Source organism: Bidens hawaiensis, unplaced genomic scaffold (genome assembly GCF_021521415.1).
Source record: "Bidens hawaiensis isolate Kalapana, Puna unplaced genomic scaffold, B.hawaiensis_p1.1 tig00022444_1, whole genome shotgun sequence".
NCBI lineage: Eukaryota > Viridiplantae > Streptophyta > Magnoliopsida > Asterales > Asteraceae > Bidens > Bidens hawaiensis.
This window is the reverse complement of record NW_027493496.1, coordinates 172,817-197,048: the sequence shown is the minus strand read 5'-3', so window position 1 is coordinate 197,048 and position 24,232 is coordinate 172,817. Positions and strand designations below refer to the sequence as shown.

Sequence of the window (24,232 nt, the reverse complement as noted above, 5' to 3'; positions counted from 1 at the left end):
TTTTTTAAACTTTATTATTATTATTATTATTATTATAAGTATAATTATTATTATTATTATGATGATGTGTGTGTATGTATGTATTCAGTTACAATAACAGCAGCTGAAACATTCATTCAGTAACTAACAGCCATGGTAGAAGAACAGAGTGATGAGCCAAGGCCGTTACAATTCAGTTACAACAACAACCATAACAATAATAACAATAAACAAACGCTAATCGATCAAATCTCCGGCAACTTAATCCACGCCGGAGACATGAACACCAAAATCCACGCCGCTAGAGACATTCGAAGCTTAATTCGTAATAATAATAATAATAATAATAACATTCGCGCCAAATTCGGTGAAGCAGGTGTTATTCAGCCGCTAGTTCTCATGCTCTGTTCCAGAAACCATGACGCTCGTCAGGCTTCGTTGCTCGCGGTCCTTAATCTCGCTTCCAGAAACCAACGGTTAGTGTTTCGGTTTTTGATTTTGGTTACATTATGAATGCGAATTGTTGTGTTTATCCGTACGAATAAGATGTAATCGTTTCTAATGCTGTGAATTGTTATTGAGAGCTTAAATTGTTTATCCGTACCAATAGGATGTTATCGTTTCTAATGTGTGATAGTTTAGTGTTTAGTGATGATAATTAGGGTTTCAGGGAAGCTAAATTGAATGAAGCCTTGTGGCTATGGTCAGTGATGTGTTGTAGAACGAGCTAGGCATTAGTCGAGTGGTGAGTTATTGGCTAGCGATTAATTGGACCGGGATTTTATATGGATATTTTCAAAATTATATGTATACAAAAGTTTTATATATAATTTTTCAAACTTATTAATCAGATTGGATTAATAAGTATAATTTTTTAATTACTTCAAAGATTTTCACCAATTTTGACCAATTATAACAGATTTTCACCAATTTTGACAGACTTTTACCGAATTTGACCAAATTGGACATATTTTGACCGATTTTGAACGGTTTGCCCTTTGGGTTGATTTGGATCGTCTTTGACCAACTACCGATTTGTTGGTTCGATTTGGTGAAATCGAATTGGTAGCATACTGATTACAATACTGGGAATGGTCATGAAAGATTACAAGTTTCATCAAGCTATTGTTGCAAAATTAGGTGAAAACAACCATCACTAATTTGTCATGTAGTTTAGCCCATTTCTTGCATGAGTTAAAAAACAAGTTATACTTCAAAATTCAAATACCCTGAGATCACACATATTGACTCTCAGATTATTTGTCTAGATTTAGGTTTATCATATCAACCCATGCTAAAATTAGTCAACAACATGAGTAATTTTGAAGCTTTGTCTCTCCGATTACTAGTTCAGATCTAGGTTTGTTATACAGATGTTTAAATTAGTAAACAAACATTTGTAGCTAGATCAAAAATGAGTATGTTGAGATCATTTACAGATCTGATAATATAGATACTGCATCTTCAAGCTAGTGTTTAACTTGCAGCTTTGTCTTTGCTTTTATATTGACACTATCTTTAACTTGAATGACACATCAAAGAACTTAAATCTGTTAGCTACTTAGCTTAATTATCTGTTGCCTGTGAAATTTGTTTGCATTGATCATAATCTATTAGCTTAATCATCTGTCTAACAAGTTCAACATCCACATTAACTTCCAGAAACAAAGAACAAATAGTGACATGTGGCGCGATCCCTTCACTCGTTGACCTTCTCAACTCACATAACAACACCACCTTCAGAGAGTTAGCCACTGCTGCAATTTTGACTTTGTCAACAGCCCAATCCAACAAACAAACCATAATAAGCTCGGGTGTCATACCGTTGCTAGTTCAAATCCTCAGTTGTGGGACCGTTCAAGGACGCGTTGATGCTGTAACCGCACTTTACAACCTAACAACCTCAAATTCAAAACAACAACCAACCATAACACCTGATGCAAAAGCAATCCCGCCTCTCATTAACCTCCTTAAAGAATGCAAAAAATCCTCAAAATTTGCTGAAAAATCAACTTTTTTAATCAAGATTGTTTTAGAAACCGAAGAAGGAAGATCAACGATAGCAAAAACGGTAGATGGGATATTAACATTAGTGGAAACGGTTGAAGATGGATCTTTAATTAGCACTGAACATGCAGTTAGTTCGTTACTTACATTGTGTTCAAGCTGTAGAAGTAAATACAGGGAGCTTATATTAAACCAAGGTGCTATTCCTGGCTTGTTACGGTTAACCGCGTATGGAACCGATCATGGTCGGGATATGGCTAGGACCCTGCTGGACTTACTTAGGGACTCGCCTCCCGAAAAGAAACCAGGCTCAATGGCTGTTGAGAAGATGGTTTATGATATTGCGGTTAAGGTTGATGGTTCAAAAAAAGCTGCAAACTGTTTATTGCAAGATTTGGCTCAGAAACCGACTTGAATACTTGATTAAAACGGCCCGTTTTCAGTTAAGCTCAAGCTTACCCGTTGACCAACTCGACTGACTCGTGTTTTGCTACTACTAGATGTAAGTATGCAGATGAGTAACTTGATTATTACTAATGTTTAGCATGACTTCAATGATGATTTAAGCTTTATACATGAGGAATATGAGAACTGTATGGATCTAAAGTGCACTAAAAGCAAAAAGAAAGGGTGTTTTTTGTAAATATTTAAACTTGGAGGACCAAAGTGTAAATTTTAAAGAGTTTGTTTATTGGTGCACTAAGATTCATATGGTTTTCTTATGAATAAGAGTAATTTGTTATTTGAATGCTCAAAACTATCCATTGTAATAAGTTTTGAATGATAATTATACAGGTGAAAATTACGATCGATTTAAAGATAAATGATTAGACTTAAGCGTTATAATTTACGTGTTAATCGCAATATTGAAAGCCAGCTAAGTTCATATAAACATATAACTTATAATTCAACATTACTTTTTACCTTGTTGGAACATAAATATAACTGGTTTCATTTTTATTTTAATTGTTTATAAATTATTTGTCATTGCTTACAATTTATTCATCCATTTCCCAACCCCTACAAAATTTTTGGCAACAATTAATTTGTCTTATTCAACAATATAACTTCTCTCCAAATTTATAATCCAAAGTACTAAAATTTCTAGATTTTTGGTGTTACACATTTTAAACCTAAAAGCTTCGGGTTTGACTCAACGGGTCGTAATCATAAGCGTCACCCGCCTTCACAAACCGCCCTTTCACACGCTTTCTTACATCTGCACGTTCCTTTCGTGTAGCATATCTTACTCTCTTGTCAAATCTATACATCATAAAGAAAACGACTCGACCCGTTAGTAAGTATTGGGGTGAAAAGCAAGGGTGTCAATGTTTGACACGAAACAAAAACACTTGACGAACTGAACACGTCGCGGGTTTGAGTTTAGTATAAGCGGGTTCGGGTCGAACCCGCAATCACGTTTAGCTAAATGGGTCGGGTTTGCGGGCTGACCCATTTAACCCACTTATTTTATATTTAGTGTTTTTAAATGTGTTTTATGTTATAAATTTTATTGGTTGGGTATTTCATGCCAATTTTTAAAACTTTATTAACAGATTGACATATGACTTTCGGGTTCAACCGGCGAATACTCGTGTCGTGTTCGAGTTCATAAATCTTGACACATTTTTGGGTTCGGGGCATGTTCGGGTTCGTGTCGGGTTGGAGCCACCAACCCGCAAACACGGCCCATTTAGCACTCTTAGTGAAAAGTTGCACATCCGGTTAGAGCAGTAAAAATACTTACTTTCTCATTTTCTTTTTTTCCTTGTAACGTTGGACCGCATCACTTCTGCTACCAGAAGGGCTGGCTAGATCATGGGCCAGGCCTGGGCCCGAGTTGTACCATGGAGGCTCACCTGAGAGGAACATTGAGGAAGCCCCACAGTCTTGATAATCGTTAGCAGTGCTTTCCCCTGTGAGACTTGAGAACGAGATATTCGAGTGCTGCCTTGCATAACCATGGTTAGGTTCGGTTTTGCAGCTCATTAATGAGTCGGCTGATGCTGCATTACTGCATGCGGGTTGTGCTTGATTTGCATGTCCTGTTGAAGATTCCTAATCACAAAAAAAGTAAATACACAAAATTATAAATTTTTTGAACTGCAAAAGAAAATGAGGGCAACAAATAGGAATGAATACAAACGAGTCAAGCTTGAACTTGATCATAAAAAAAACAAACTTGATATGCATAACTAGTCGAGCTTGAGCTTATTAGGGCTCGTGTCCGAGCTCTTGTTAAGGTTATTGGGTCTTATGTAATATACGTGTATATATAGTGGAGGGTTATACGGAGAAGACATTCTTTTTGCGAGAACAAAAAGAACAATATAAAACCATTCATTTTTTTCAATTTAAAAAATTTTAAAAATACAAGGAAATGGTGTAATGCAGTGTTTATTAAACTTTTAGCATTCTAAAAAAATATGTAAACAAAAGTTGTTTCTATACTGAACCCATACGGGTGTAAATCTTTATATTTTCTACACCTAACCTACCCATTCGGTTCTTCATATACATAACATAGACATTTGTATGTAAGAAGTACAAGTTATAAGAAATGTGCACCATTGATAGAAACAAATAAACGATTTAAGTTTGTTTTTTTGTTATCACAATAATTTAGTATTTTGTAATGAACTTCTCCCGTATATGCAAATATGTATATGGATTGGAAGTCTTGGGAGCTTGATAGTGATGTCATTATTTTGTTCTAATAAGTAATTTTATAATGTTATAGACCATTACAATTTTGGTCTCAGGCCCAGCCCTAGGCCCATTGAGCCTATTGGTTGCACTTCAGTCCTAAGACTCTACTTACAGTTAGGCCTGGTCCAAAGCCCAGTTACAGGCCCAATGTCTACCTCTAGAGGCCTCATCTCTTGGGCCTGGTACATTGTTTTTTTTTCTTTCTTTTTTTCATATAATATATGTAACCTAGTATTTGTTGTTAGTTGTATTATTTTTACATGTAAATGGAAATTTGTATATTTTTTATGCCTTATAAAAGAACTATGATATGGTTTTTAACTTTTTATATACAAAATATTTACAAAATTAAATTGTAATATCTTGATTTAATAAGACATTTTTGTGACTATAATGTGATAAAACATACAAATTGACAATATATATTTCAATACTTCAAACGAAAAATTCGGATAAAACATACATTTGGAACCACTGAGCCCAAAGGGTCTTATTTGGGCTTTATTCACCTCTATATGCGCATACCCAACGACCATGTCTGTCTACCGAGCTCAAAGATGGCCCAACATGAACCCGACAGGGTGACCCGTGACAATTAAGCACACTACTTTTAATTTGAATACAATAGTTTAGCCAAAACATGCAACACATTGACAGATTAACTATACTGTGACATGTAAATAAACTTATTACTTATTGATAAATTTATTCATATCGACGATATATTTATGAAAAATGGTAAGTGACATAATACCTTTCCGACATACGAAGATTCAGCACCACCAAACAAACTATCAATCCCGTCTTTCGCAAAAAGATGTTTGGGATCATTATGCCCTACACCAAAGAGCTCTTCATAATTCTCGATGCTCAAGTCGACTTCATCCATACTAAAGTCAGCATAGAACCCGTCATCACCAACAACGGGCTCAGGGTCTTTTGTCCCCGAATGTGATACCTACATACAAACAACACAAGTTTACATAAAGCTATGTAAATAATCATAGGGGGGTGAGTTTTAATAACCAGAATAAAACAATCTTGGATTTGTTAACTAAATTAACATAAACCGATTAGTGTTACTTACCTTCGATGCAGAAGAACATACGGGCCCAACTTGTTGAACTATTTGTGGCCTAGTATCGACATGAACACTCGTGGGACCCGTCCAAATGTTTGAATTATTTCCACTTGCAAGTAAATCTTGATTGTTATTGTTATTATTATTGTTATCAGCAATGCTCATTGAGCCCATTTCTTGTTCACAAGCAGACCCGTTAACAAAGCCCGAATCTGAACCCGACATAAACAACCAAATGGAAGAAAGTTCTTCAGCTGAAGGACAACCCGAATAGCAATTTAACGTCTGTTTAGTATGCTTTGTCGACCCGTTATGACCGACCCAATCACAATTTTGACAAAGTGAGACTTTTTCTTCTATACATCTAACCAATGCAGGCTGTGAATTGCACCTATCACACACGAGTGCTCTTGAATGTCTTTTAGATAACGCGTTTGCAGAATGAACAACGCGATCACACGATAAACATAAATACGCTGCATCCGATCTACAATACACCATTGATCTTGCATCCCCACAATGATCACAATGGTAACCCATTCTTTATACTAAATATCGCCCCAAAACGAGATTTTTTATACCCCTTTTCGCTCAATGTTCGATTTCCTACACGAAACCTGCAATAAGTGAGAAACTTAATCAAGAAAATGGAATTTCGGTCCTTTTTGACCCGAAAAGGGATACACTTTATTGATTCAGAATATGTTCTAAGGTACAAAAAAGATTGCAGGATTCGATGGACACATCGGACGATCGAATATAGTATATTTGCCAGTAATGATTAAAGAGAGTATCTTTTATTCTTTTAACATGATTGGTATCTTCATGTGTAGAATGTTAGAGCAAAGTTATAAAAGGTTTCTTTAGCTTGTTAAAACCCTAACAAATACATGTATATATTGTGTATATATATATACATATACACACACATACATAACATATATATAAATCATACTGAATGAGTGAATTATGCTAAAAAAAACTTGAAATCAATGGCAGCAAAAGCTTCATAAGTGCAAAAAGTCAAACAAAAAGTCAAACTTGAAACACAAAGATCAACACACAACAATCAAGAAAATCTACAAGAACAGCTAAAATTTCAACAAAGATTCAAACTTTATGCAAAACAAAGACTAAACTTAAATCAATGAATCAAACCCATAACTTACAGATCAAGAAAAACAAAAAGAAACCCATTTTTAATAATAAAGAAGGATCAAAACCCAGAAAGCTTACTACTTTACTAGTTTCTTGAATACCCAAATGAAGTGCATGTGATTTAGACTATTTAGTTGCAAGATTTTGCAAAAAACTGATAAAGTTTCAAACTTTCTGGGCTTCCTGTGTTGGTTGGTTCTGGATTTGTTGTTAACTGTTGGTGTGTGTTAGATTGGATATCTGACAACACAAAATTTGCTAAAAATAAATTGGCAAAAAGTGTATAGAGAGAGAGAAGAAGAAGAGAGGAGAACTATGGGTGGGTTGGAATGGTGGGCCCATGTCGTTTTCATGATATTTGAAAAATTAGCTTTTATGTGTTTTTAGAGGAGCATTTTGGATATTTTACCTCTTTAAAAAGCCATAAGCACTTTTAAGAAGTAATCTCAAACATGCTTTAAATCTTTGGGTCAATTGCAAATTTAGTCCTTTCTCATATGGGAGTACTATGTTTTTAGTCTGTAAGTTATGCTATGTGTAGTGGATGAGCTATAAAATGGGGCGTATTGCGTCATGTGACGTTGAGTCAGCAAAGAGTGAGTTTTTGTTTTTGGGGTGTAATAATGTTGTAGCCCAATACACACACACACACATATATATATATATACACCACACACAATCAATTATAATAATAATAAAATCAAAAGGGAAGCAAGCGATAAATAGATGCCCCCCCCCCATATTGCCCGGGGGTGTTCTCGCCCATCATCGTCGGATTTCGTCCAAATTTGCCGCTCACTACGGGTGCCCTTATAATCTATTTAACTGAAAAACATTGATATCATAAAAGTTACGAGACCTCATCAAAACCATGTGAATCAGTGAGATTAGGTGAGTCGCAACTCTTGCTGAGTAGGTGATATTTTTGAGGTTATCGAAGATTTGAAAAAAAAAACGATGGAAGCAAAATTCGAACATGCATATGATATCCGCTATGGAGAATTTGATGATTCTCATTGCACCACCTTTTAAAGGTTTTGGTCATAAAACCTTGGTTATAATGGTTTGTGAAATTGGTGTAACTGGTAAATGAAATCAAAGGTAGATTGGATTGTATCGGGAATGGTTATGCATATTATGATTCTCCATCTATAGTGTGATTAAAGTAATTCTTTGTTCTTTATGATTTATATTTGTCGGTTTGTATTTTTTTTAATTTTTAATGAAACAATATTGTTTTTTAGTAAAAGATGAAATTTACATAATTGTCATAGAAATTTTGGTCCATTTGAATAAACTTAATTAAGCTAACATCAATATATTGATATGATATGAAACAATATTGTTTTTTAGTAAAAGATGAAATTTACATAATTGTCATAGAAATTTTGGTCCATTTGAATAAACTTAATTAAGCTAACATCAATATATTGATATGATATTATGTGCTTGGGTTATTGAATCCACTTTTGGTTGTAGACGCATAGGATATAGAATTCCACCTTTTTCTCAAACCCGGTGGCTTGGTTGATTGAAACTCCTTTAGGCTCATTTGGCATAATTATTCTAGCGGTCGTAAGTCCTGCATCCACCATGTATTACTAGAACTAGGAATTGAGTTAACTCGGAAGACCAACCCAATCAAGACGAAAAAAAGAAAGAAAGAATAGCAACTCTTTTCATTGTTCTAATAAGACAAGCTTTTTGTTTGATTTTATACTATTGTACACCCTACTTGGTTACATGCTTAAATTTTCACATAATTAATTTTTTCTACACGTCTGCTAATATGTAAATCTCTTAATGATATACGTCAAAAATGTTTTACACGTGTTCAAGATAATGAAATATGTGAAATCATATGTTTGTTTAAAGTTGAAAATGATGTGAATTAAACCTATCATTATTAGATGTGACTAAATGATTAAACCTATCATTGTTATAGGTTATTATAGGTTGAAGTGACTTTCAAAAATGCGAAATCAAAAATCATGGTTTGATAGAAATCACTAATATAGAAAACACCTTCTTTAACTTATGGACTAAAATGTAACATTGTTTATGTGGAAGGACCACTAATGAATTTAATATTTTTGTATGAGTGCTGAAAATCTATCTGCTAAAATATACAATTAAGATTTAAGAATCTTATCCTTTGTATATTTCACTTTTATATATATTGATAAAATGAATAAAAATCTTTTCTTTTTGGTGCCTTTTGGACCCACCATCTTGTAAAGTTCTTTCCTTTAAGATTATTCAATTATAGTTAAGTGGGGCCCACTTGTTTTAAAAATTATTTATATGATTGACACATTTATTTTATTTCCATTTTTGTAGAAAATTGAAGTTGGTTTGTTGTCATTATAAGTTTTTCGTCATAATTCGGCATTGCTCTAGAGAAAAATCCAACGAGTAGGTTCTAAGGTTTACAACAAATATTAAAAATATATTATGTACTCAAATATTATTATTTATTAATAAATATTTTCATCAAACATTTTGATTTTTATATTCACATTTATTTCTTTTACTTGTCTTCCAAGTTATTAAATAATTAAGTTTGTTTTACTTTTCCTCCAAGTTATTAATTAAAGCTTTGGAACAATGAGAGTTTATCAAATTGATAAATGTAATAATAGAACTAATTGTTTAAATATTTAAATATCTAAAGGGTAAACTCGTAAACTCATAAGGCTTTCGCATGCGTACGATTTGAATATGTCAAGCCAACTTGGAATTAATGTGCATATCTTCATCATATATTTAAGCAAAATGTTGTTTTCATGATTCCGACCCTGACCATGTGCCCTTCACATCGTATGACAGCATCCTTACTCTTGCTCCAAGGTTTACCCCTAATGCCATTGATATTTACTACTCTACATTGTTCAGTTTCAAACCAATTAGACCGAAAACCGAACCAAAACTGCAACTGTTTAAAATGGAAACATGATTTCCATTGAGTTTTGCGGTTTAGAATGAATAACAATAATGATTATTTAAGTTTTGTCATTTAACTCAATTTAGTTATAATTTTGCCCAGTCATATTAAAGCCCAACCCAACTAATCCAATGTTAAATTTTAATTTTTCGGTTTGGTTTTAAACTGCCATCAAACTGAAAACTGAACTAACTAATGAACATGTTAACAATATTACGCTCTATCTCTGTAAGTATAGTATAAAAGTAAAACTCTAAAAGCTTGTTTCATGCATTGGTATCATTGTTCATTTTTTTTAAATCGTTTTATTAAAGTATATGCATCAATCAAAATTTTAAACAAATAAGAATTACCTTAATTTATTTCGAATTATAGTAGCCACGTTATCATGACTATATGTGACGTGTATTAATTTGTATTTAGTAGTTATAGTTACTTAAAAGATTATAATATAAATATGTTAGTTTAGTGGATTACAAAATGTATATTTGAATACAATTAATTGGATTTTAATTAAATATAAAATGTCTAGCATGTAAGTCTTGCTATTTTAAAGTTTTAATTAAGATACGTAGTTGAAATATTATGTCCCTATTTAATGTGGTGATAAACCCTTGAAAGTTGAAAGTGTGTTATGATTCTTATTCGTAAAATCACAAATGGATCAAAAAAAAGGTAAAAAAGAAAAAACGAAAGGAGAAGTGAGAAAAACAAAAAACAGAGCTATCAAATTTTAAACTTACAGTTTTACATGTAGCATGCGAAGGGTCTTTCCAACTCTTATAATCACTTTTACGTCATTTATGGTCGCTCACCCAAAACACACTTAGACCGTCCATTATGAGCTAACTAGCAACACCATCTAGCCATCTACGTATGCTAACACTCCAGATATCACGGCGCTCCAAACAAGTAGGGCGTCAAATGGGAGCCACCATCCTTGTTTCCCTTTTCTTTTAACACCGAAGATTACGAAAATTTAGGTGGGGCCCACCTTCAAAATCATCAATCCATTTTTTTAACTTTTTTTTTCTTTTTATTTAATTTAAGTTTTAGCGACTTCATAGCGTATTATCGTATTAAGATAAAAACTATTACGAAAAACTACTTCAAACGCGTCAATTTATTCACTTTCGGCTTGAGAGCTCAAAACAAACATAGTTTCTTAATTTCCATGTGACGTAGAACAAGGTAAAAGAAATAAAATATTATTTTTATGAACTCATAATTGAAAGATGAAACACATTCTTTGATAGAAGAATTAATAATATTATTTTATAAGTTGAAATAATCATTAAGTCAAAAGCCGGTGTGCCGGTGTATCCATATTTGACAACTATTACCAAATTCTCAAAGTTAAAATTGGAAAGTGTGAATCAAATTAGACATTCACACGTTTTGGAATTATACATAAATAATCAAATGACATTAATAAAATCGATACTTAATTTTATAAGAAAAAAGCTACTAAAAGATAAAGAAATTACAACTCGAGCCATTTGAAAGCTATTAAGTTTTACTTTTCGTTTTCAACTACTTTATAGGGTAACCTGTCAAAGGTGATTAGTGTTCAATGCTAATAACTTTTAATTCTCTCGGCCATTCACATTTTCTTATAATTAGAGTTCTTTACTTTCACTGTCCACGTACGTGGTGCAAAAATTTCCCAACTTTGCCAACACTTAATCCAATTTCTCGTATATTGATGAAGATTCTTTGCCATGTCATTCCCAATCGGATGTCATAGTTTGTTTGGTGCTTCGTTGTATCCTCATTGTGACCCACGAAACGACGTGCATATGAAATGCTAGTCATGTTGTCAAGTGTCTTCGACATGGTCCTTTTTGAACCACCTGTTTGTTGAAGCATTTCGTGAACCATCACACATTTCATCTATGTCGAAAAATGTTCTATACGGATATTAGTTTGAAAGCTTGCCCATGATCATCATGGTATTTTTTAGTGCCTCATTTTTGGATGTTAAAATCATTTCCTCCACTTTCACAGTCGTTGTACATATTGTTGTAAATACTAAATACCGCAGAACTTGGTCATCCTAGTCTGTATTTCTTGGTATTTTGAACTCAGCGTATCAACGGAGTGATACACTACACGATTCACATGTTATTTAAATTAACACAAAATCAAATAAAATCAATAACATTATAGTTAGGTAAACCACTCATACTTTATATCTTATGGTCTCATAACTTCAAACATATCATAAGTTGACTTATTTTTTCTTCAATATACAACTCTACAAATACAAATACAAAAACGAAACAGATACGAATAAGTGAAACGATATTTAAAAGTTATGCGATAGATCCCGGATCATGAGAATCTAATCCTCATATCTTTACATGACAATGCAAACTAAGATTACTATCAAGTTGAATAAACAATTAGTAAGAGTGTAGAAAGCAAAGATGATTACCAAATATCATTAGCTAACTAAACACTTATTCAATTGGCCAAAAACTCTCATTTGTTACTAGCAGATAAGTTAACAAACCCACCAGGCCACTAGTAACACATTCAACACACTGAATTGACTAAATCAAAGGTAACAAAATCCGGTTTTTTTTGTTCCAAAAGTTAACATAACAAGATTTAATGTTTTAAATCCGGGTCGGGTTGAAGCGGGTCGGTTCGTTGATTATGTTGTTGGTTAGTATTTGGGTTCATAACTGAACTTACTAGAGTTGCAGCCCAACTCAAGGTTTTGGGCCTAGCCTTATAACTCTAAAGAATAATGTCATTGTCTAGCATTTCTTGAAGATTGTATAGGGACGAGCATTTGGTATCGAATACCAGTACCATTATTCATACCGTACCTGTAGATTCAGTAACGGTTCAGTGCTTATATTATATAGAGATGAACATTTTATAACGAGTACCGGTACTATCCTAATAGACTCGGTACAATATTCAACACCCACTTTTCTTGAAATTATGATTCAAAGAAAATTACTTTTTCACTTTTTTTAAATTATTTTAATAATTTTTAAATTTAAATAATTAATGCATTTGGTCATCATCATCATCATCATCGTACTCAGTATATCCACCAATAGCAAAGCTATAGTAGGGTCTGAGGAGGGTAAGATGTAGACAGCCTTACCTCTACCCCATAGGGATAGAGAGGCTGCTTCCGGTGAGACCCTCGGCTCGATAGTAGTTTTGCATCAAGCCTTGGACATAAGACACATAACACTCAACCATCGGGACACCGACCGATTGGTGCATGTACCATTGTCTTTCGGCTATCAACGCCACCACATGATGCCTGATTAACCTTCCGCCGCTTTTAACGTTATTTTCACGATATTGGTAAAATAACGTCAAAATTAGTGCAATTTCGCTTTTGCCCACCCGAGGGTTCACACATATATACATTATATGCGTGCACCGCAAGCAGGGCGTAATTAATGCATTTGGTATGATTATAAAAACTAGATAATTACAATATTGAGAAAATCATCATCTAAATTCGCAACTAGGACTGTCCTACTAACCCGTGCCTCGTAACTCACTCATAATTAGATCGGTTATAACCCACTCGGTAATTCAGCTCAAGCTACTTGGCTCGCATAAACTTTCAAGTCGAGTTGTGCTTAAGGTAGCTTGCTCATTGGCTCGCTTGGATACATTTGTATCCTTGTTTTTTCATATATTGCTAGTGTGTATTGTATATTTTGAGACCTAAACTATTTTAGATTATTGGTAACTTAAAGTTTTTTTATATAAAAACATAACAAAAAAAAAAAGACCATGAGTCGACTAAGCTCGGCTCGTATTCACATAAGATCGAGCCCGAGTTGATGTAGCAAGGCTCAGCTCAAGGAGATTTAGTCCACCAAACACCATCATATAAGTTGCAACATTATAGCAAGGTCCAAAGACTACTTAATAATTAATATCATACATAACCAAAAATACATTTTGGCACAAAAGCTACTTATATAGTTATAGTGTCATTTGCCACTACATAGTGAAAATAGTTACAGCAGATACACAAAATACTACGAGTTAAACCGACAAATCAAACCTGTCAGTTCGAAACCGTAGCTGAAGTAGTTCAAGCTTGGCTACTAACAAAACACATGTTGACTGCATATTAAGCAGTTAAAGCTACAAAAGTTTCCTACTTATAGCAAAATCACAAAATATTACGAGTTAGAGCGACATATTAAACCTGTTTGTTTGAAACCGAAGCTGAAGTAGTTAAACCTTTAGAAGTGACCGGCTCAACCGACTTTAACAACTCTAGAGGAGCATCAGCACAAGCAGCCAGTTTTTCCAAATAAGGAAAACTCGCCTCTTCAAACTCGCGTGTAGCCCGAACAAGCTCGTTTTTCGCATTAGGATCATAACAAGAAATACTCTCCATCGGCACGCCTGCTTTAGAAAAATGGTAACCGGCCTTCAAACCCTGTTGAAATCCCACCTCTGACGCTCGAGTGTTAACCTCACCAACCGGCTGCAGTAGCTCATCACTCGCCCGAAGCTTGTTTAACACGTGTTTGAACCCTTCGCCTATCAACCACCTTCGGTCACCCTCGAGCTGAAGTATCTGCTTTCTAAGCGACTCGTTGGTTGACGTCAGGACCGCCCTCTCGGATGTCCAAATGGCGTTTTTAGCAGATAAACGTTCGTCCCTGGCTTTTAAACTAATGTTCAGCTCTTGAAGTTCTTGTGCACGTTGGTTAACGTTTGAATGTTGTTTCTCGTATGAGATTAATGTTGTCTTTAATAAAGCGATTTCTGTCTCTAAATCCCGGTTATGAGCATCTGCAGAGGCTAGTTTATCCTTGAACGATTCGATGTCTTTTTTCTGTTGCTTAACCGTGTTTTCAGAAACAACCAACGCGTGGTTGATCTTCAAACTAAGACAAAACAAATTTTGTGGAAGATGTGAAGCAATGTTCATGTAACTCTAAGTCGGTCATTGCCTCTGCACGCTTTGTTTCCTCAGGGTGACGATCAAGCAGACCTTGGATGAAGGCCTCGCACGCCTTTGGGTCGTTCATCCACTCATCTTGACTCGACCATTGAAACGGGTCAGGGTTCGGTGAATCACTTGAAGCTTCAGGTATTTTCTTATCTTTTTTAGCAGTCGAGTCGTCTGCAGCCTTCTCTGATGGACCATCTGTTTTAACCGGTAAATCAGTGACTGCTGAACCATCAACTTCCGTGCTTGCAGTATGTATAACGGGCCTTGTAGCCGGTTCTGTGCTTGCAGTATTAATACCTGTAACGGGCCTAGTAGCCGGTTCTGTGCTTGCAGTATTAATACCTGTAACGGGCCTTGTAGCCGGTTCTGTGCTTGCAGTATTAATACCTGTAACGGGCCTTGTAGCCGGTTCCTCAACTTGGGGAGCAGCTTTTCGTTTTAGGTGATCGGTTTTTGGAGGTTCGTTCTTAGACGAAGACTGTGTGGTTTTTTCTTTGTTCTCGGAACCAGAAGATGCTGCAAAGTTTCACATCTGACCAGATAGGCGTCTGAATAAACCGGAGAAGGCCCTGTTCTGTGAGTAAACAAAGCATTAGTATTTACACGGGTTGCTGGTCAAACCCAACACGAGCCCGAATGGAAAATGAGTTTAGTGGGTTGACATGAACACGACCTGCTTAACCCAGATATTTTATTTCTTTTATGTTGGCATACTAATACTTTAATGTTACAAATTCCAACCTCATTTTGAAGCAGAAAATGAAGGTATAAAAGTTGAAAATCACAAAACATACAAGGTTCGGTTCGGTTCGGTTCATTAGAATCCTAGTATATCCTCTATCTCTATACTTACACTAAAAGCTATTATCTTTTCTCTATCATTATTAATTAAATAACATTTTTTTATACTTTTATTATTACCTTTTCTCATTCATTCACTCACAACCACTTTCAAAAAGTATTAAAAAATTATAAAGCGTGAACAGCGTTGCTCCAAATTTGCTCGTTAACAATAATGTTTTCTCTCTTCTCAACTCACAACTACTCCATAAAATATAGAGAACACTCAAATATGATCCGTATCAATCAGATTCACTTAACCATAACCGAACTGTTTTGTCACCCCTAAAAACCCAATGCTTAGAGCATTCACATCCTAACTACTAATTTGTGTGAGTGGTGTTTTTATAATTTAGGGAGTTGTTTAGTGTGTTGTGAGTAGATAAGCGAAAAAATGATGTGATTTCTCTGTATATTTGAAAAACTACTGTTCACCCCCCATATCTTTTTAATATATGCCGAAAGTGGTTGTGAGTCAACAAGAGAAACAGGGTAATGATAAAGGTATAAAAAATATTATTTAGTTGAAAATGAGAGAGAAAATGTGATTTTTAGTGTAATTTTGGATTTAAAGATGGTGGAGGGTAGGGGTGCAAACAATAGCGAAGGACTCTTAGGGCCAGGGGTGGCCCCGACCCCCCCCCCCCCCCTGTTTTTTTACGTGGCAGTGTAAATTTACTAGTTTTCGTCTGAAATTTTTTATACGTAGTGTAAGTTTAGCCGTTTTCGACCGAAATTCTATATACGTAGTGTAAAATTTAGCCGTTTTCGGCTGAAACTTTGTATACGTAGTGTAAAATTTAGTTGTTTTCGCCCGAAATTTTTTATACGTAAATTTAGCCGTTTTCGACCGAAATTTTATATACGTAGTGTAAAATTTAGCCGTTTTAGCCCAAATTTTTCTATACGTAGTGTAAATTTAGCCGTTTTCGGCCGAAAATTTAAGTTCGCCCCCCCTTTGTTTGTGAAATTTTGTATATATTTTGAGTCCGCCCCCCGTTGTCTTAGCCCAAGCTTCGCCACTGGGTGCAAACGAGCCAAGCCGAGCCCGAGCTCGACTCGTTTAACTTACATAGAGCTCGGCTCGTTTACTATATATTAATTAATTTTAATATATATATTATTTATATTATATAATGCATAATAATATATATTATATAGTTATTTTTAGTTAATTTTTTTTATAAAAGTATGTATATTAATTTTAATTATATATAGTAAAAAATTAGCGAGCCGGCTCGAGCTCGATAAGTGAAGCTCGGACTTGGGCTCGTTTATTAAACAAGCTTACCTTTAGGCTCGAGCTCGGGCTCGGCTCGATCGAGCCTTTTCACAGACCAATCTCGAGTAGCTTGGCTCATTTGCACCCTAATGAAGGGGATGGGAATGCTCTTAGATCTTTATTTTATTCTTTAAACTTTGACATAAAATACTCGATTAGTTTAAGTTTTAACATTAACAAAAAAAAATAAAATAATAATATATTAACTTTTTTAAAAATAAGTGGGTTAACCACATAACCAACCACCTTGGTTGAAGAACACAACCCGTTTAGCTAAACGTGTTACGGGTTAGAATGGATCGGGTTTCGGGTTAAATATGTAAAAGTAAGCAGGAATATTAATATTAATATTTAGTTTTACCATTGTTGGAGTTAACAGATGCAGAAGCAGATGATGGAGGATTATTAGGGTTTAATAATGGAGTTTGAGGGTGGTCGTTAAGGTTAACGTTAACATTGTTAACAGAACTAACTCGCTGTCGCTTGTTGTCGGACGACATTGTTTTGTTGGATCGAGTATGATGGATTTGATTTCAGGGAGAATCTTTGTTTATGAGATGGTGATGATGATGTGATTGGTTGACACCTGTCAAACTAATATTGGTTTTGTTATAATAATAATAAAGTAAAAGTAGTGACTTGTCGCAGTATAGAATTTGAATTGTGTCAGTTTACGTTGACTGGTTTTAATTTTTGTTTGTGATGTCTTGTATAGCTTTATACGAGAGTATATGTCTATACAAGTCGTATATGCATACATACCACTAATATAAACACAATTTAATTTTTATTTAATTAATTAAAAATTGTAAAAAATATAGTCGTTTGATAATGGAGAGAATGGTAAAAAACAAGTTAATTGATGATGGTGTAAAATGATGTTGACAAAAACTTACACAAGTCATGTATATTAGTGAAGGTGAAATTTTTGAAAAAAATGAACAAGAATGAGATATTATTGCTTATACAGGGTGTATAGGGATGCAAGTTGTACAAGACTAATTCCGTTTGGAATTCTATCAATTATTCGTCTATCAAAAAAATGAGTGAATTTAGCTAATTTTCTCATCCATGTAGTCAATAATGTTCCATAAAAAGCATCTATGTAACCCATTTTGTTAGAAAAAAATTCTCTTAGGACCCATATTAACAAATGAATTAATAAAGTAAAAATTTTGAAAAAGAAGGCATATAGTTCATCCATGAAGAACTATACGAAACGTATAGAGCCTATACGAGGTAAATAGGTTCACGAAGAATTATATGAGACATCAAGGCCTATACGACTTGTATAGGTCTATACGAGTTGTATAGCTGCAAAAAGTTGTCTCCCTATTACCTCCGTACATTTATCAATTACGCATGGTCTATACGACTCATACAGATGTATGCGACTTACAAAAAGAATTTAAATAGAATCATATTGTCTCCGTATTACCTCCGTAATTGAACAAACCACGGGTCCACTTCTGGTGATCATCAACAGTACTAAAATGACACTTAACTCTTAATGTTAAGACAAACAAATTTAAATAAATAAATCTTTTTGCTTACATTTTCGTGACAATCAACCGTACTTTCTTTAAGATCAGAAAGTATAAGATCATCAACATTTTAGTACCCGCTTCGTCGACTCATACACAACCAAATTAAACAGAATCATATTGTAACCTTGTTCTTATATCAATTGCATGTAAACAAGCAACAAACAACAATATCATCACTCCCTTTAAATCCCGGCCACATGATGCCATATAACCTAAACTATTATCCCACAATATCTTCATAACATGCATTAAAGCAAACAATTACACATGTCGAAACCATTGTCAGAGCCGAAGCTGCTTCAATGGCGGACCCATATCTGGTTTCCTCTTCCTTGGACACTTCCATTTTCCCGTCACACTCGAATTCTCATCAAGAACATTTGTCACATCTCCTAGTGTCACCCTTTCATCACTTCTCTTCTTGTGGTTATTATTATTAGCAGATGAAAAAACATATTTTTCTTGATCCACACCTTTGACTTCTCATACTTTTCTTTCTTGCTTTTCATTGATACAAAACCATTCTCATCTTCTTCAACCTTTTTGCTTCCATTCTCTAATGAACTCACATTGACGTCTTCATTAGGTAAATCGGTAAACTTTTTGTGCTTTTTTGTTGAACTGTTATCGCATTCAAAGGTTTGCTTGCAAACCAAGTCATCAGTTGGAGTGACACACAAGTTTTCATCTTTTACAAACTCCATCTTCAAAGACACATTATATGCATATTTGATTATTAATGTTAGAGTTAAGTGTCATTTTGGTACCTGTGGTTTGTTAAATTACGCAACTTTAGTATCAATTTTGAATTTTTTGCAAATGGCTACCTCACTTTTATAAAACATGCAATTTTAGTATTTTTTCTAACCCCGTCTAATTATAACCATTAAGTCAAGGGTAATTTAGTAATTTATATTTTTTTTTTCTTTTCACATAAGTTAATAACATTATGACGCATCTTTTCAATACAATAGATCTGAACTTTTGAAAGGCATCATTTCTATAAAACAAAAATGAATCACCCACCGCCATAGTCACCGGTATCCGATGTAGGTCTACGGCGGAGAACCAGCCCCAAATTAACCACACCGGTCATCGATTTACGCTACACTATTCAAATCAACAAAAACCGCACACAAACACATCAATTTAGATAATCGATTTTTCAGATAATTGGCGGCAGTGGTGGCCAGAGCTTTCAGATCGGCGGCGGACACCGTCGACGAAGCGACGTTCTGGTCAGGTGCGACGATAGTTGGTTGCCGATTTCCGATATGTTATTTGTTGAAGGAGGAGCCACCAAAGAATGAAATCGACGAAGCTACTGGTCCAATTCCGATGTCAAACAGTCAATTGACGGTGGCGACGGCTTGCTGGACGTCGTAGGACCGTCACAAGAAGGTAGAGGGATGTGGCCGGAAAGACGATTCAATGGTTGTTGGAAGCCAAAGATTAAGTTAATGGTCCAAAATGTTTTTGATATAAAAAGGAGGAAAATCTTTAAAAAAATGAAAATAAATAAATAAAATAACAAAATTACCCTTGACTTAACGGACAAAATTAAACGAAGTTAGAAAAAAGTACTAAAATTGTATGTTTTATAAAAGTGAGGTAGCCATTTGCAAAAAATTCAAAAATTGGTACTAAATTCACGTAATTGAACAAACCACGGGTACTAAAATGACACTTAACTCTTAACGTTAAGACAAACAAATTTAAATAAATAAATATTTTTGCTTACATTTTCGTGACAATCAACCGTACTTTCTTTAAGATCAGAAAGTATAAGATCATCAACAGTATCCACTTCTGGTGATTCATATACATAGCTTGAAAACCAATTCTCAATGCCAGCAGGTTCTGTTTACAGTATTAAAGAGTATAAAACACATATCTTTATTAATTTCAAACATATTAAAATTATAAAACTTCATACATACAAAGGATGTATGCATACCGGGAGTGAGCAAAGGAGAGTCTTGAGATTCCAAAACCTAAGAAGGATTAATGAAAGTTACAAAACAATCTGAAAATTATATGAAAGACTTAAAATCAAGAATCTTACATGTTTTTGACACTTGTTATCTTCTTCGGATTGGTTGCGTTTGATCAACAAGCTTTCATTTTTCTCGTTTGTGACGAATACCTTTAAATTTTCTGTTGAATTCGTTGTGTTTCCAGTGCTACATTCGTTGTTATTATCTTGGCTTTCTTGGTGCTCAGAAAAGCCAAAATTATCATTCGTTTCGAGCACAAATGATTCGTATTCGTAACTTGAAAACCAGTTCTTGATATGAGGAAGTTCTGATATAACAAATAAAACTATCAGATGTTACATTTTTTCTAGTCTTGTAAAAATCAGAATTAGTCGACGATTAGTTGCTAATCGGCGTTATTGATTAATTTTTTGCTAATCGGCCAACGGTCAAACTTGGCCAAATCAATCAAAAAACGCCCAAATCGGTAAAAAAGCGTACCTTTTTTTTAATTTTTTTGAAAATCAATCAAACCAAGGTTTTCTCATCAATTTGTTATATTCCGTTTAATTTTTATGTTTGAAGTATTTATGTGAACATTTATATGTATTTTTTCGAAATTAAATAATATACTATATGTGTAATTTTGAAAATTTACATAGAGCCCACTGCCCAACTAGCAGAGTTGCAGCTAGTGAGTTCTACAACACTACAACACTGATACTTTTCAATAGCGATGAGCAAATGATGCTGAGCACCGCTACCGAAAACATGCATTTCGGTACCGGTACCAAGTTTTTAAGAAAATCAAGATTGGTACCTGTCGATACCACTAACCAGTACCGGTATTTACTGAATTTCTGCCTACGGTACTGGTACCAAACCAAGCATTGTCAATATTGTTACTTGTTACCGGTACTAACTCTCTAAAAAATAGGGATCGGGAAATCTAGGATTGGTACCGGTCATTACCACTTAACAGTATTGGTATTTACTAAATTTTTGCCTACGTTATTGATACCAAACCAAGCATTGTCAGTACTGTTACCGGTACCAATTCTCTAAGAAAATGGGGATCGGGAAAATCGGGATTGGTACCATTCGTTACACACTTACACTTACCAGTACCAGTATTTATGGAATTTTTGCGTACGGTACCAGTACCGAACCAAGCATTTTAGGTACTCAGCGTTGCAAATATCCCAACTAGACGCCGATTAATCACTAATCGCTACCCACCAACTTGTAGCCGATTAATCCCCATTTTTTCAAAATCTGTCAAAACTGAAAATTTTAATATGTGTATTTAAAAATTTACATATAAATTTCAGTCCAATTAATCCTGATTAATTGATAGTCCCTACCCCACCGCCTGACTAGTTCCTAGCGATTTTTACAACACTAACGATATTGTTACCAATACCAAGTCTCTAAAGAAAATCGGGATCGGGAAATTCGGGATCTATTTAGACGTTTAGCTATTTAATCAAGTTATAAAAAAAAAAGAACCAGTCCACATACCTGATATATCCAAATCTGCTGGCGAATCGCTGCGAATCATCGTGACCGATGTTGTTATACTGTGTATGTGGTTAATTTCTATCTTGATCTACAGTATCTGAAAAACGGATACATATAGTAAACCCTAACAATGACAGTAAATGAATCAAATCGAAACATATATAATTTGATTGGAACCACAGAGGAATTTAAGCTGGTAACAAATCAGTGCATCATTGCGGTTGGTTCATTTAACTGCAGAGTAAATGTAAATAATATTTTATTATTTGTTGATTAGAGATTTGATTTACCTTACGGTGGAGCAGACGACTGTGGAGGTTGAAATTGGTGAAATGAAAATTAAGGAGGAAAGTGGAATTTTAGAGATGGGTTTAGCGGGAAATTTCAAAATACTTCCAAATATTCAAAACAAAAACATAAAAAGGAAAGGACATGGTTTAAGTGAGTATAATTTAAACTAGTGATTTCTGCATACGTTTTGCGCGGCGAATGATTATTTATGTAGATTTGGTTGGCATTTGTTACGTTTGTTTTTGGTACCAGAACTAAACCCAATAAGTATATTAGTCAAATTAACATATAAAGATAATTAAAATACTTAATACAATGTTTTTTCGGTCGATAATATTTGGTCGTTGTTGGACGGTAGGGTTGTTCACGGGTCGAGCTAGGGTGGTTTTGAGCTCGTGCTCAAAATTAAATGAGGCAGCCCAGCTAGGCTCGAGCTCGATTTTGAAGTTAAATGAGCCGAAGATCGAGCCAACGAGCTGATCATGACCAAAATGAACCAACTCAGCACATGTTTCAAATCAAGTTTTTTTAACTGGTTTTATTCGAGCTTTTTTCGAGCAAGGCATGAGTCCGAGCTTCGAGTCGCGAGCTTTTTGAAATGCCCTATTGGACGGATGACATGAATTCGAACGGTATGGGTTCGTTCTTCACATTGATTAAACCACAACGTCGGTAAAACCATAGCGTTGTCAGTATAACACAAGTGTTGGTAAGACTTGAGCCTTGAAACCTGTGCTTTGGTAAAGCACACACGTAGTTGGTAAAACATGAGCATTATGGCGACGAGTCGACGCGAATTCCATATGCATCGGTTACGTTTGTCACGATATAAACAATATTTAAAAATAAGTGAAACAGAATTCACATGTTTTGCTAAATAAAGAAGGAAAAAAATTAATTGGACAACCAAGAGGAACAACAGGAACCTTGTTGTCTTCCTTATGTATATAATTAAGATTTAATTACATGGTGCATTGTATTTTTGGTCACTAACCATTAGAAGTTAGACGTATATAGATTACTACTGACAAATACTTTAAACACGACGAAAAGTACAAAATAAACGTATATAGATGACTCTTGACAAATAATTCGAACATGACGAAAAGTACAAGATAAACGAACCAGCAAAATCATATCCGATAGTCACAAATCTGCTTAAATTGTCGGTTCACGATTTGTAAGGTATAACAAACATATTTGTTTATCACTTTCATCTATATTTTTTCAGGAGATAATCAAAACGTGTATTAGTGAACCCGTATCAAACACGTATTCTCATACCTTAGTGGCTTAGTCGAAAGCTAACTATTTTCTAATTACATTGTTCAATTCGGTTGCAACCATTGATACTTTTGAAGTTCTCATCGAAGACACTGGCGTGAATCTTGTTTACGTTTATGGCTGACGTAAGATTTCGTAATTCGTAACACGAGAATATTTACTCTTTTTATTTTCTGCGTAAGATTTCGAATCGTTACAATCAACATTTTGTGGCCTTGTTAAAAGTATACGCCTTTATGTTGTTTAAGTGCCATTTATATCAATAGTTATTTGTTAGTAAACTAGAATATTGACCCGCGTGCTTTGCGGCGCGAACCAAGGAAAACCCGCCCGACCCAAAGCCAATTCGGCCAAAACCCAAGTTTGCCTGAACAAAAATAACACTTTTGTGAGTGCACCATTCGACCTTGGCATACGTCGATTTGACCCGCGTGTTGTGGTACCCAGGCGTAGGGCATGGTAAGTGACAAAGAATAAAATCATAAACATGATATATATAACGTGGAAAATTAGACAAAACCATTGAACCACACACGGGCGTTTCAGTGTTATAACTCACAAAATTCAAACCGAAATGTTAAACGAAAATTGTAAAAAAAAGTATTAAGGGCCAAAGATGAATATGTAAAAGAGTTAGGGTTAAAAATGAAAAATGT

General features: G+C 34.6%; 3 protein-coding genes across 4 annotated transcripts; 1 reads left to right on the top strand and 2 right to left on the bottom strand.

Annotated features, from left to right (window-relative positions):
* The first annotated feature begins 115 nt into the window (after positions 1–115).
* On the top strand, positions 116–2,777 carry LOC143565576 (U-box domain-containing protein 45-like). The gene is made up of 2 exons (XM_077052513.1): positions 116–455; positions 1,642–2,777. The coding sequence occupies exons 1-2, from the start codon at positions 133–135 to the stop codon at positions 2,399–2,401; spliced, it is 1,083 nt and encodes a 360-aa protein (XP_076908628.1). The 5' UTR covers positions 116–132; the 3' UTR covers positions 2,402–2,777.
* A 165-nt stretch (positions 2,778–2,942) lies between these two features.
* Positions 2,943–7,112, bottom strand: LOC143565574 (zinc finger protein CONSTANS-LIKE 9-like). 2 transcript variants are annotated; one of them, XM_077052512.1, is made up of 5 exons: positions 7,013–7,112; positions 5,804–6,393; positions 5,450–5,623; positions 3,734–4,044; positions 2,943–3,249 (listed from the first exon to the last, which is right to left on the bottom strand). In XM_077052512.1, the coding sequence occupies exons 2-5, from the start codon at positions 6,314–6,316 to the stop codon at positions 3,120–3,122; spliced, it is 1,128 nt and encodes a 375-aa protein (XP_076908627.1). In that variant the 5' UTR covers positions 6,317–6,393; positions 7,013–7,112; the 3' UTR covers positions 2,943–3,119. The 2 variants fall into 2 exon arrangements, with proteins under 2 accessions (XP_076908627.1, XP_076908626.1); XM_077052511.1 differs by having other exon boundaries at positions 2,952–3,249; positions 5,450–5,653; positions 5,783–6,393; positions 7,013–7,110.
* An 11,674-nt stretch (positions 7,113–18,786) lies between these two features.
* On the bottom strand, positions 18,787–21,744 carry LOC143565579 (uncharacterized). The gene is made up of 6 exons (XM_077052515.1): positions 21,720–21,744; positions 20,570–20,808; positions 20,462–20,498; positions 20,246–20,364; positions 18,978–19,208; positions 18,787–18,921 (listed from the first exon to the last, which is right to left on the bottom strand). The coding sequence occupies exons 1-6, from the start codon at positions 21,742–21,744 to the stop codon at positions 18,787–18,789; spliced, it is 786 nt and encodes a 261-aa protein (XP_076908630.1).
* Between the last annotated feature and the right edge of the window lie 2,488 nt (positions 21,745–24,232).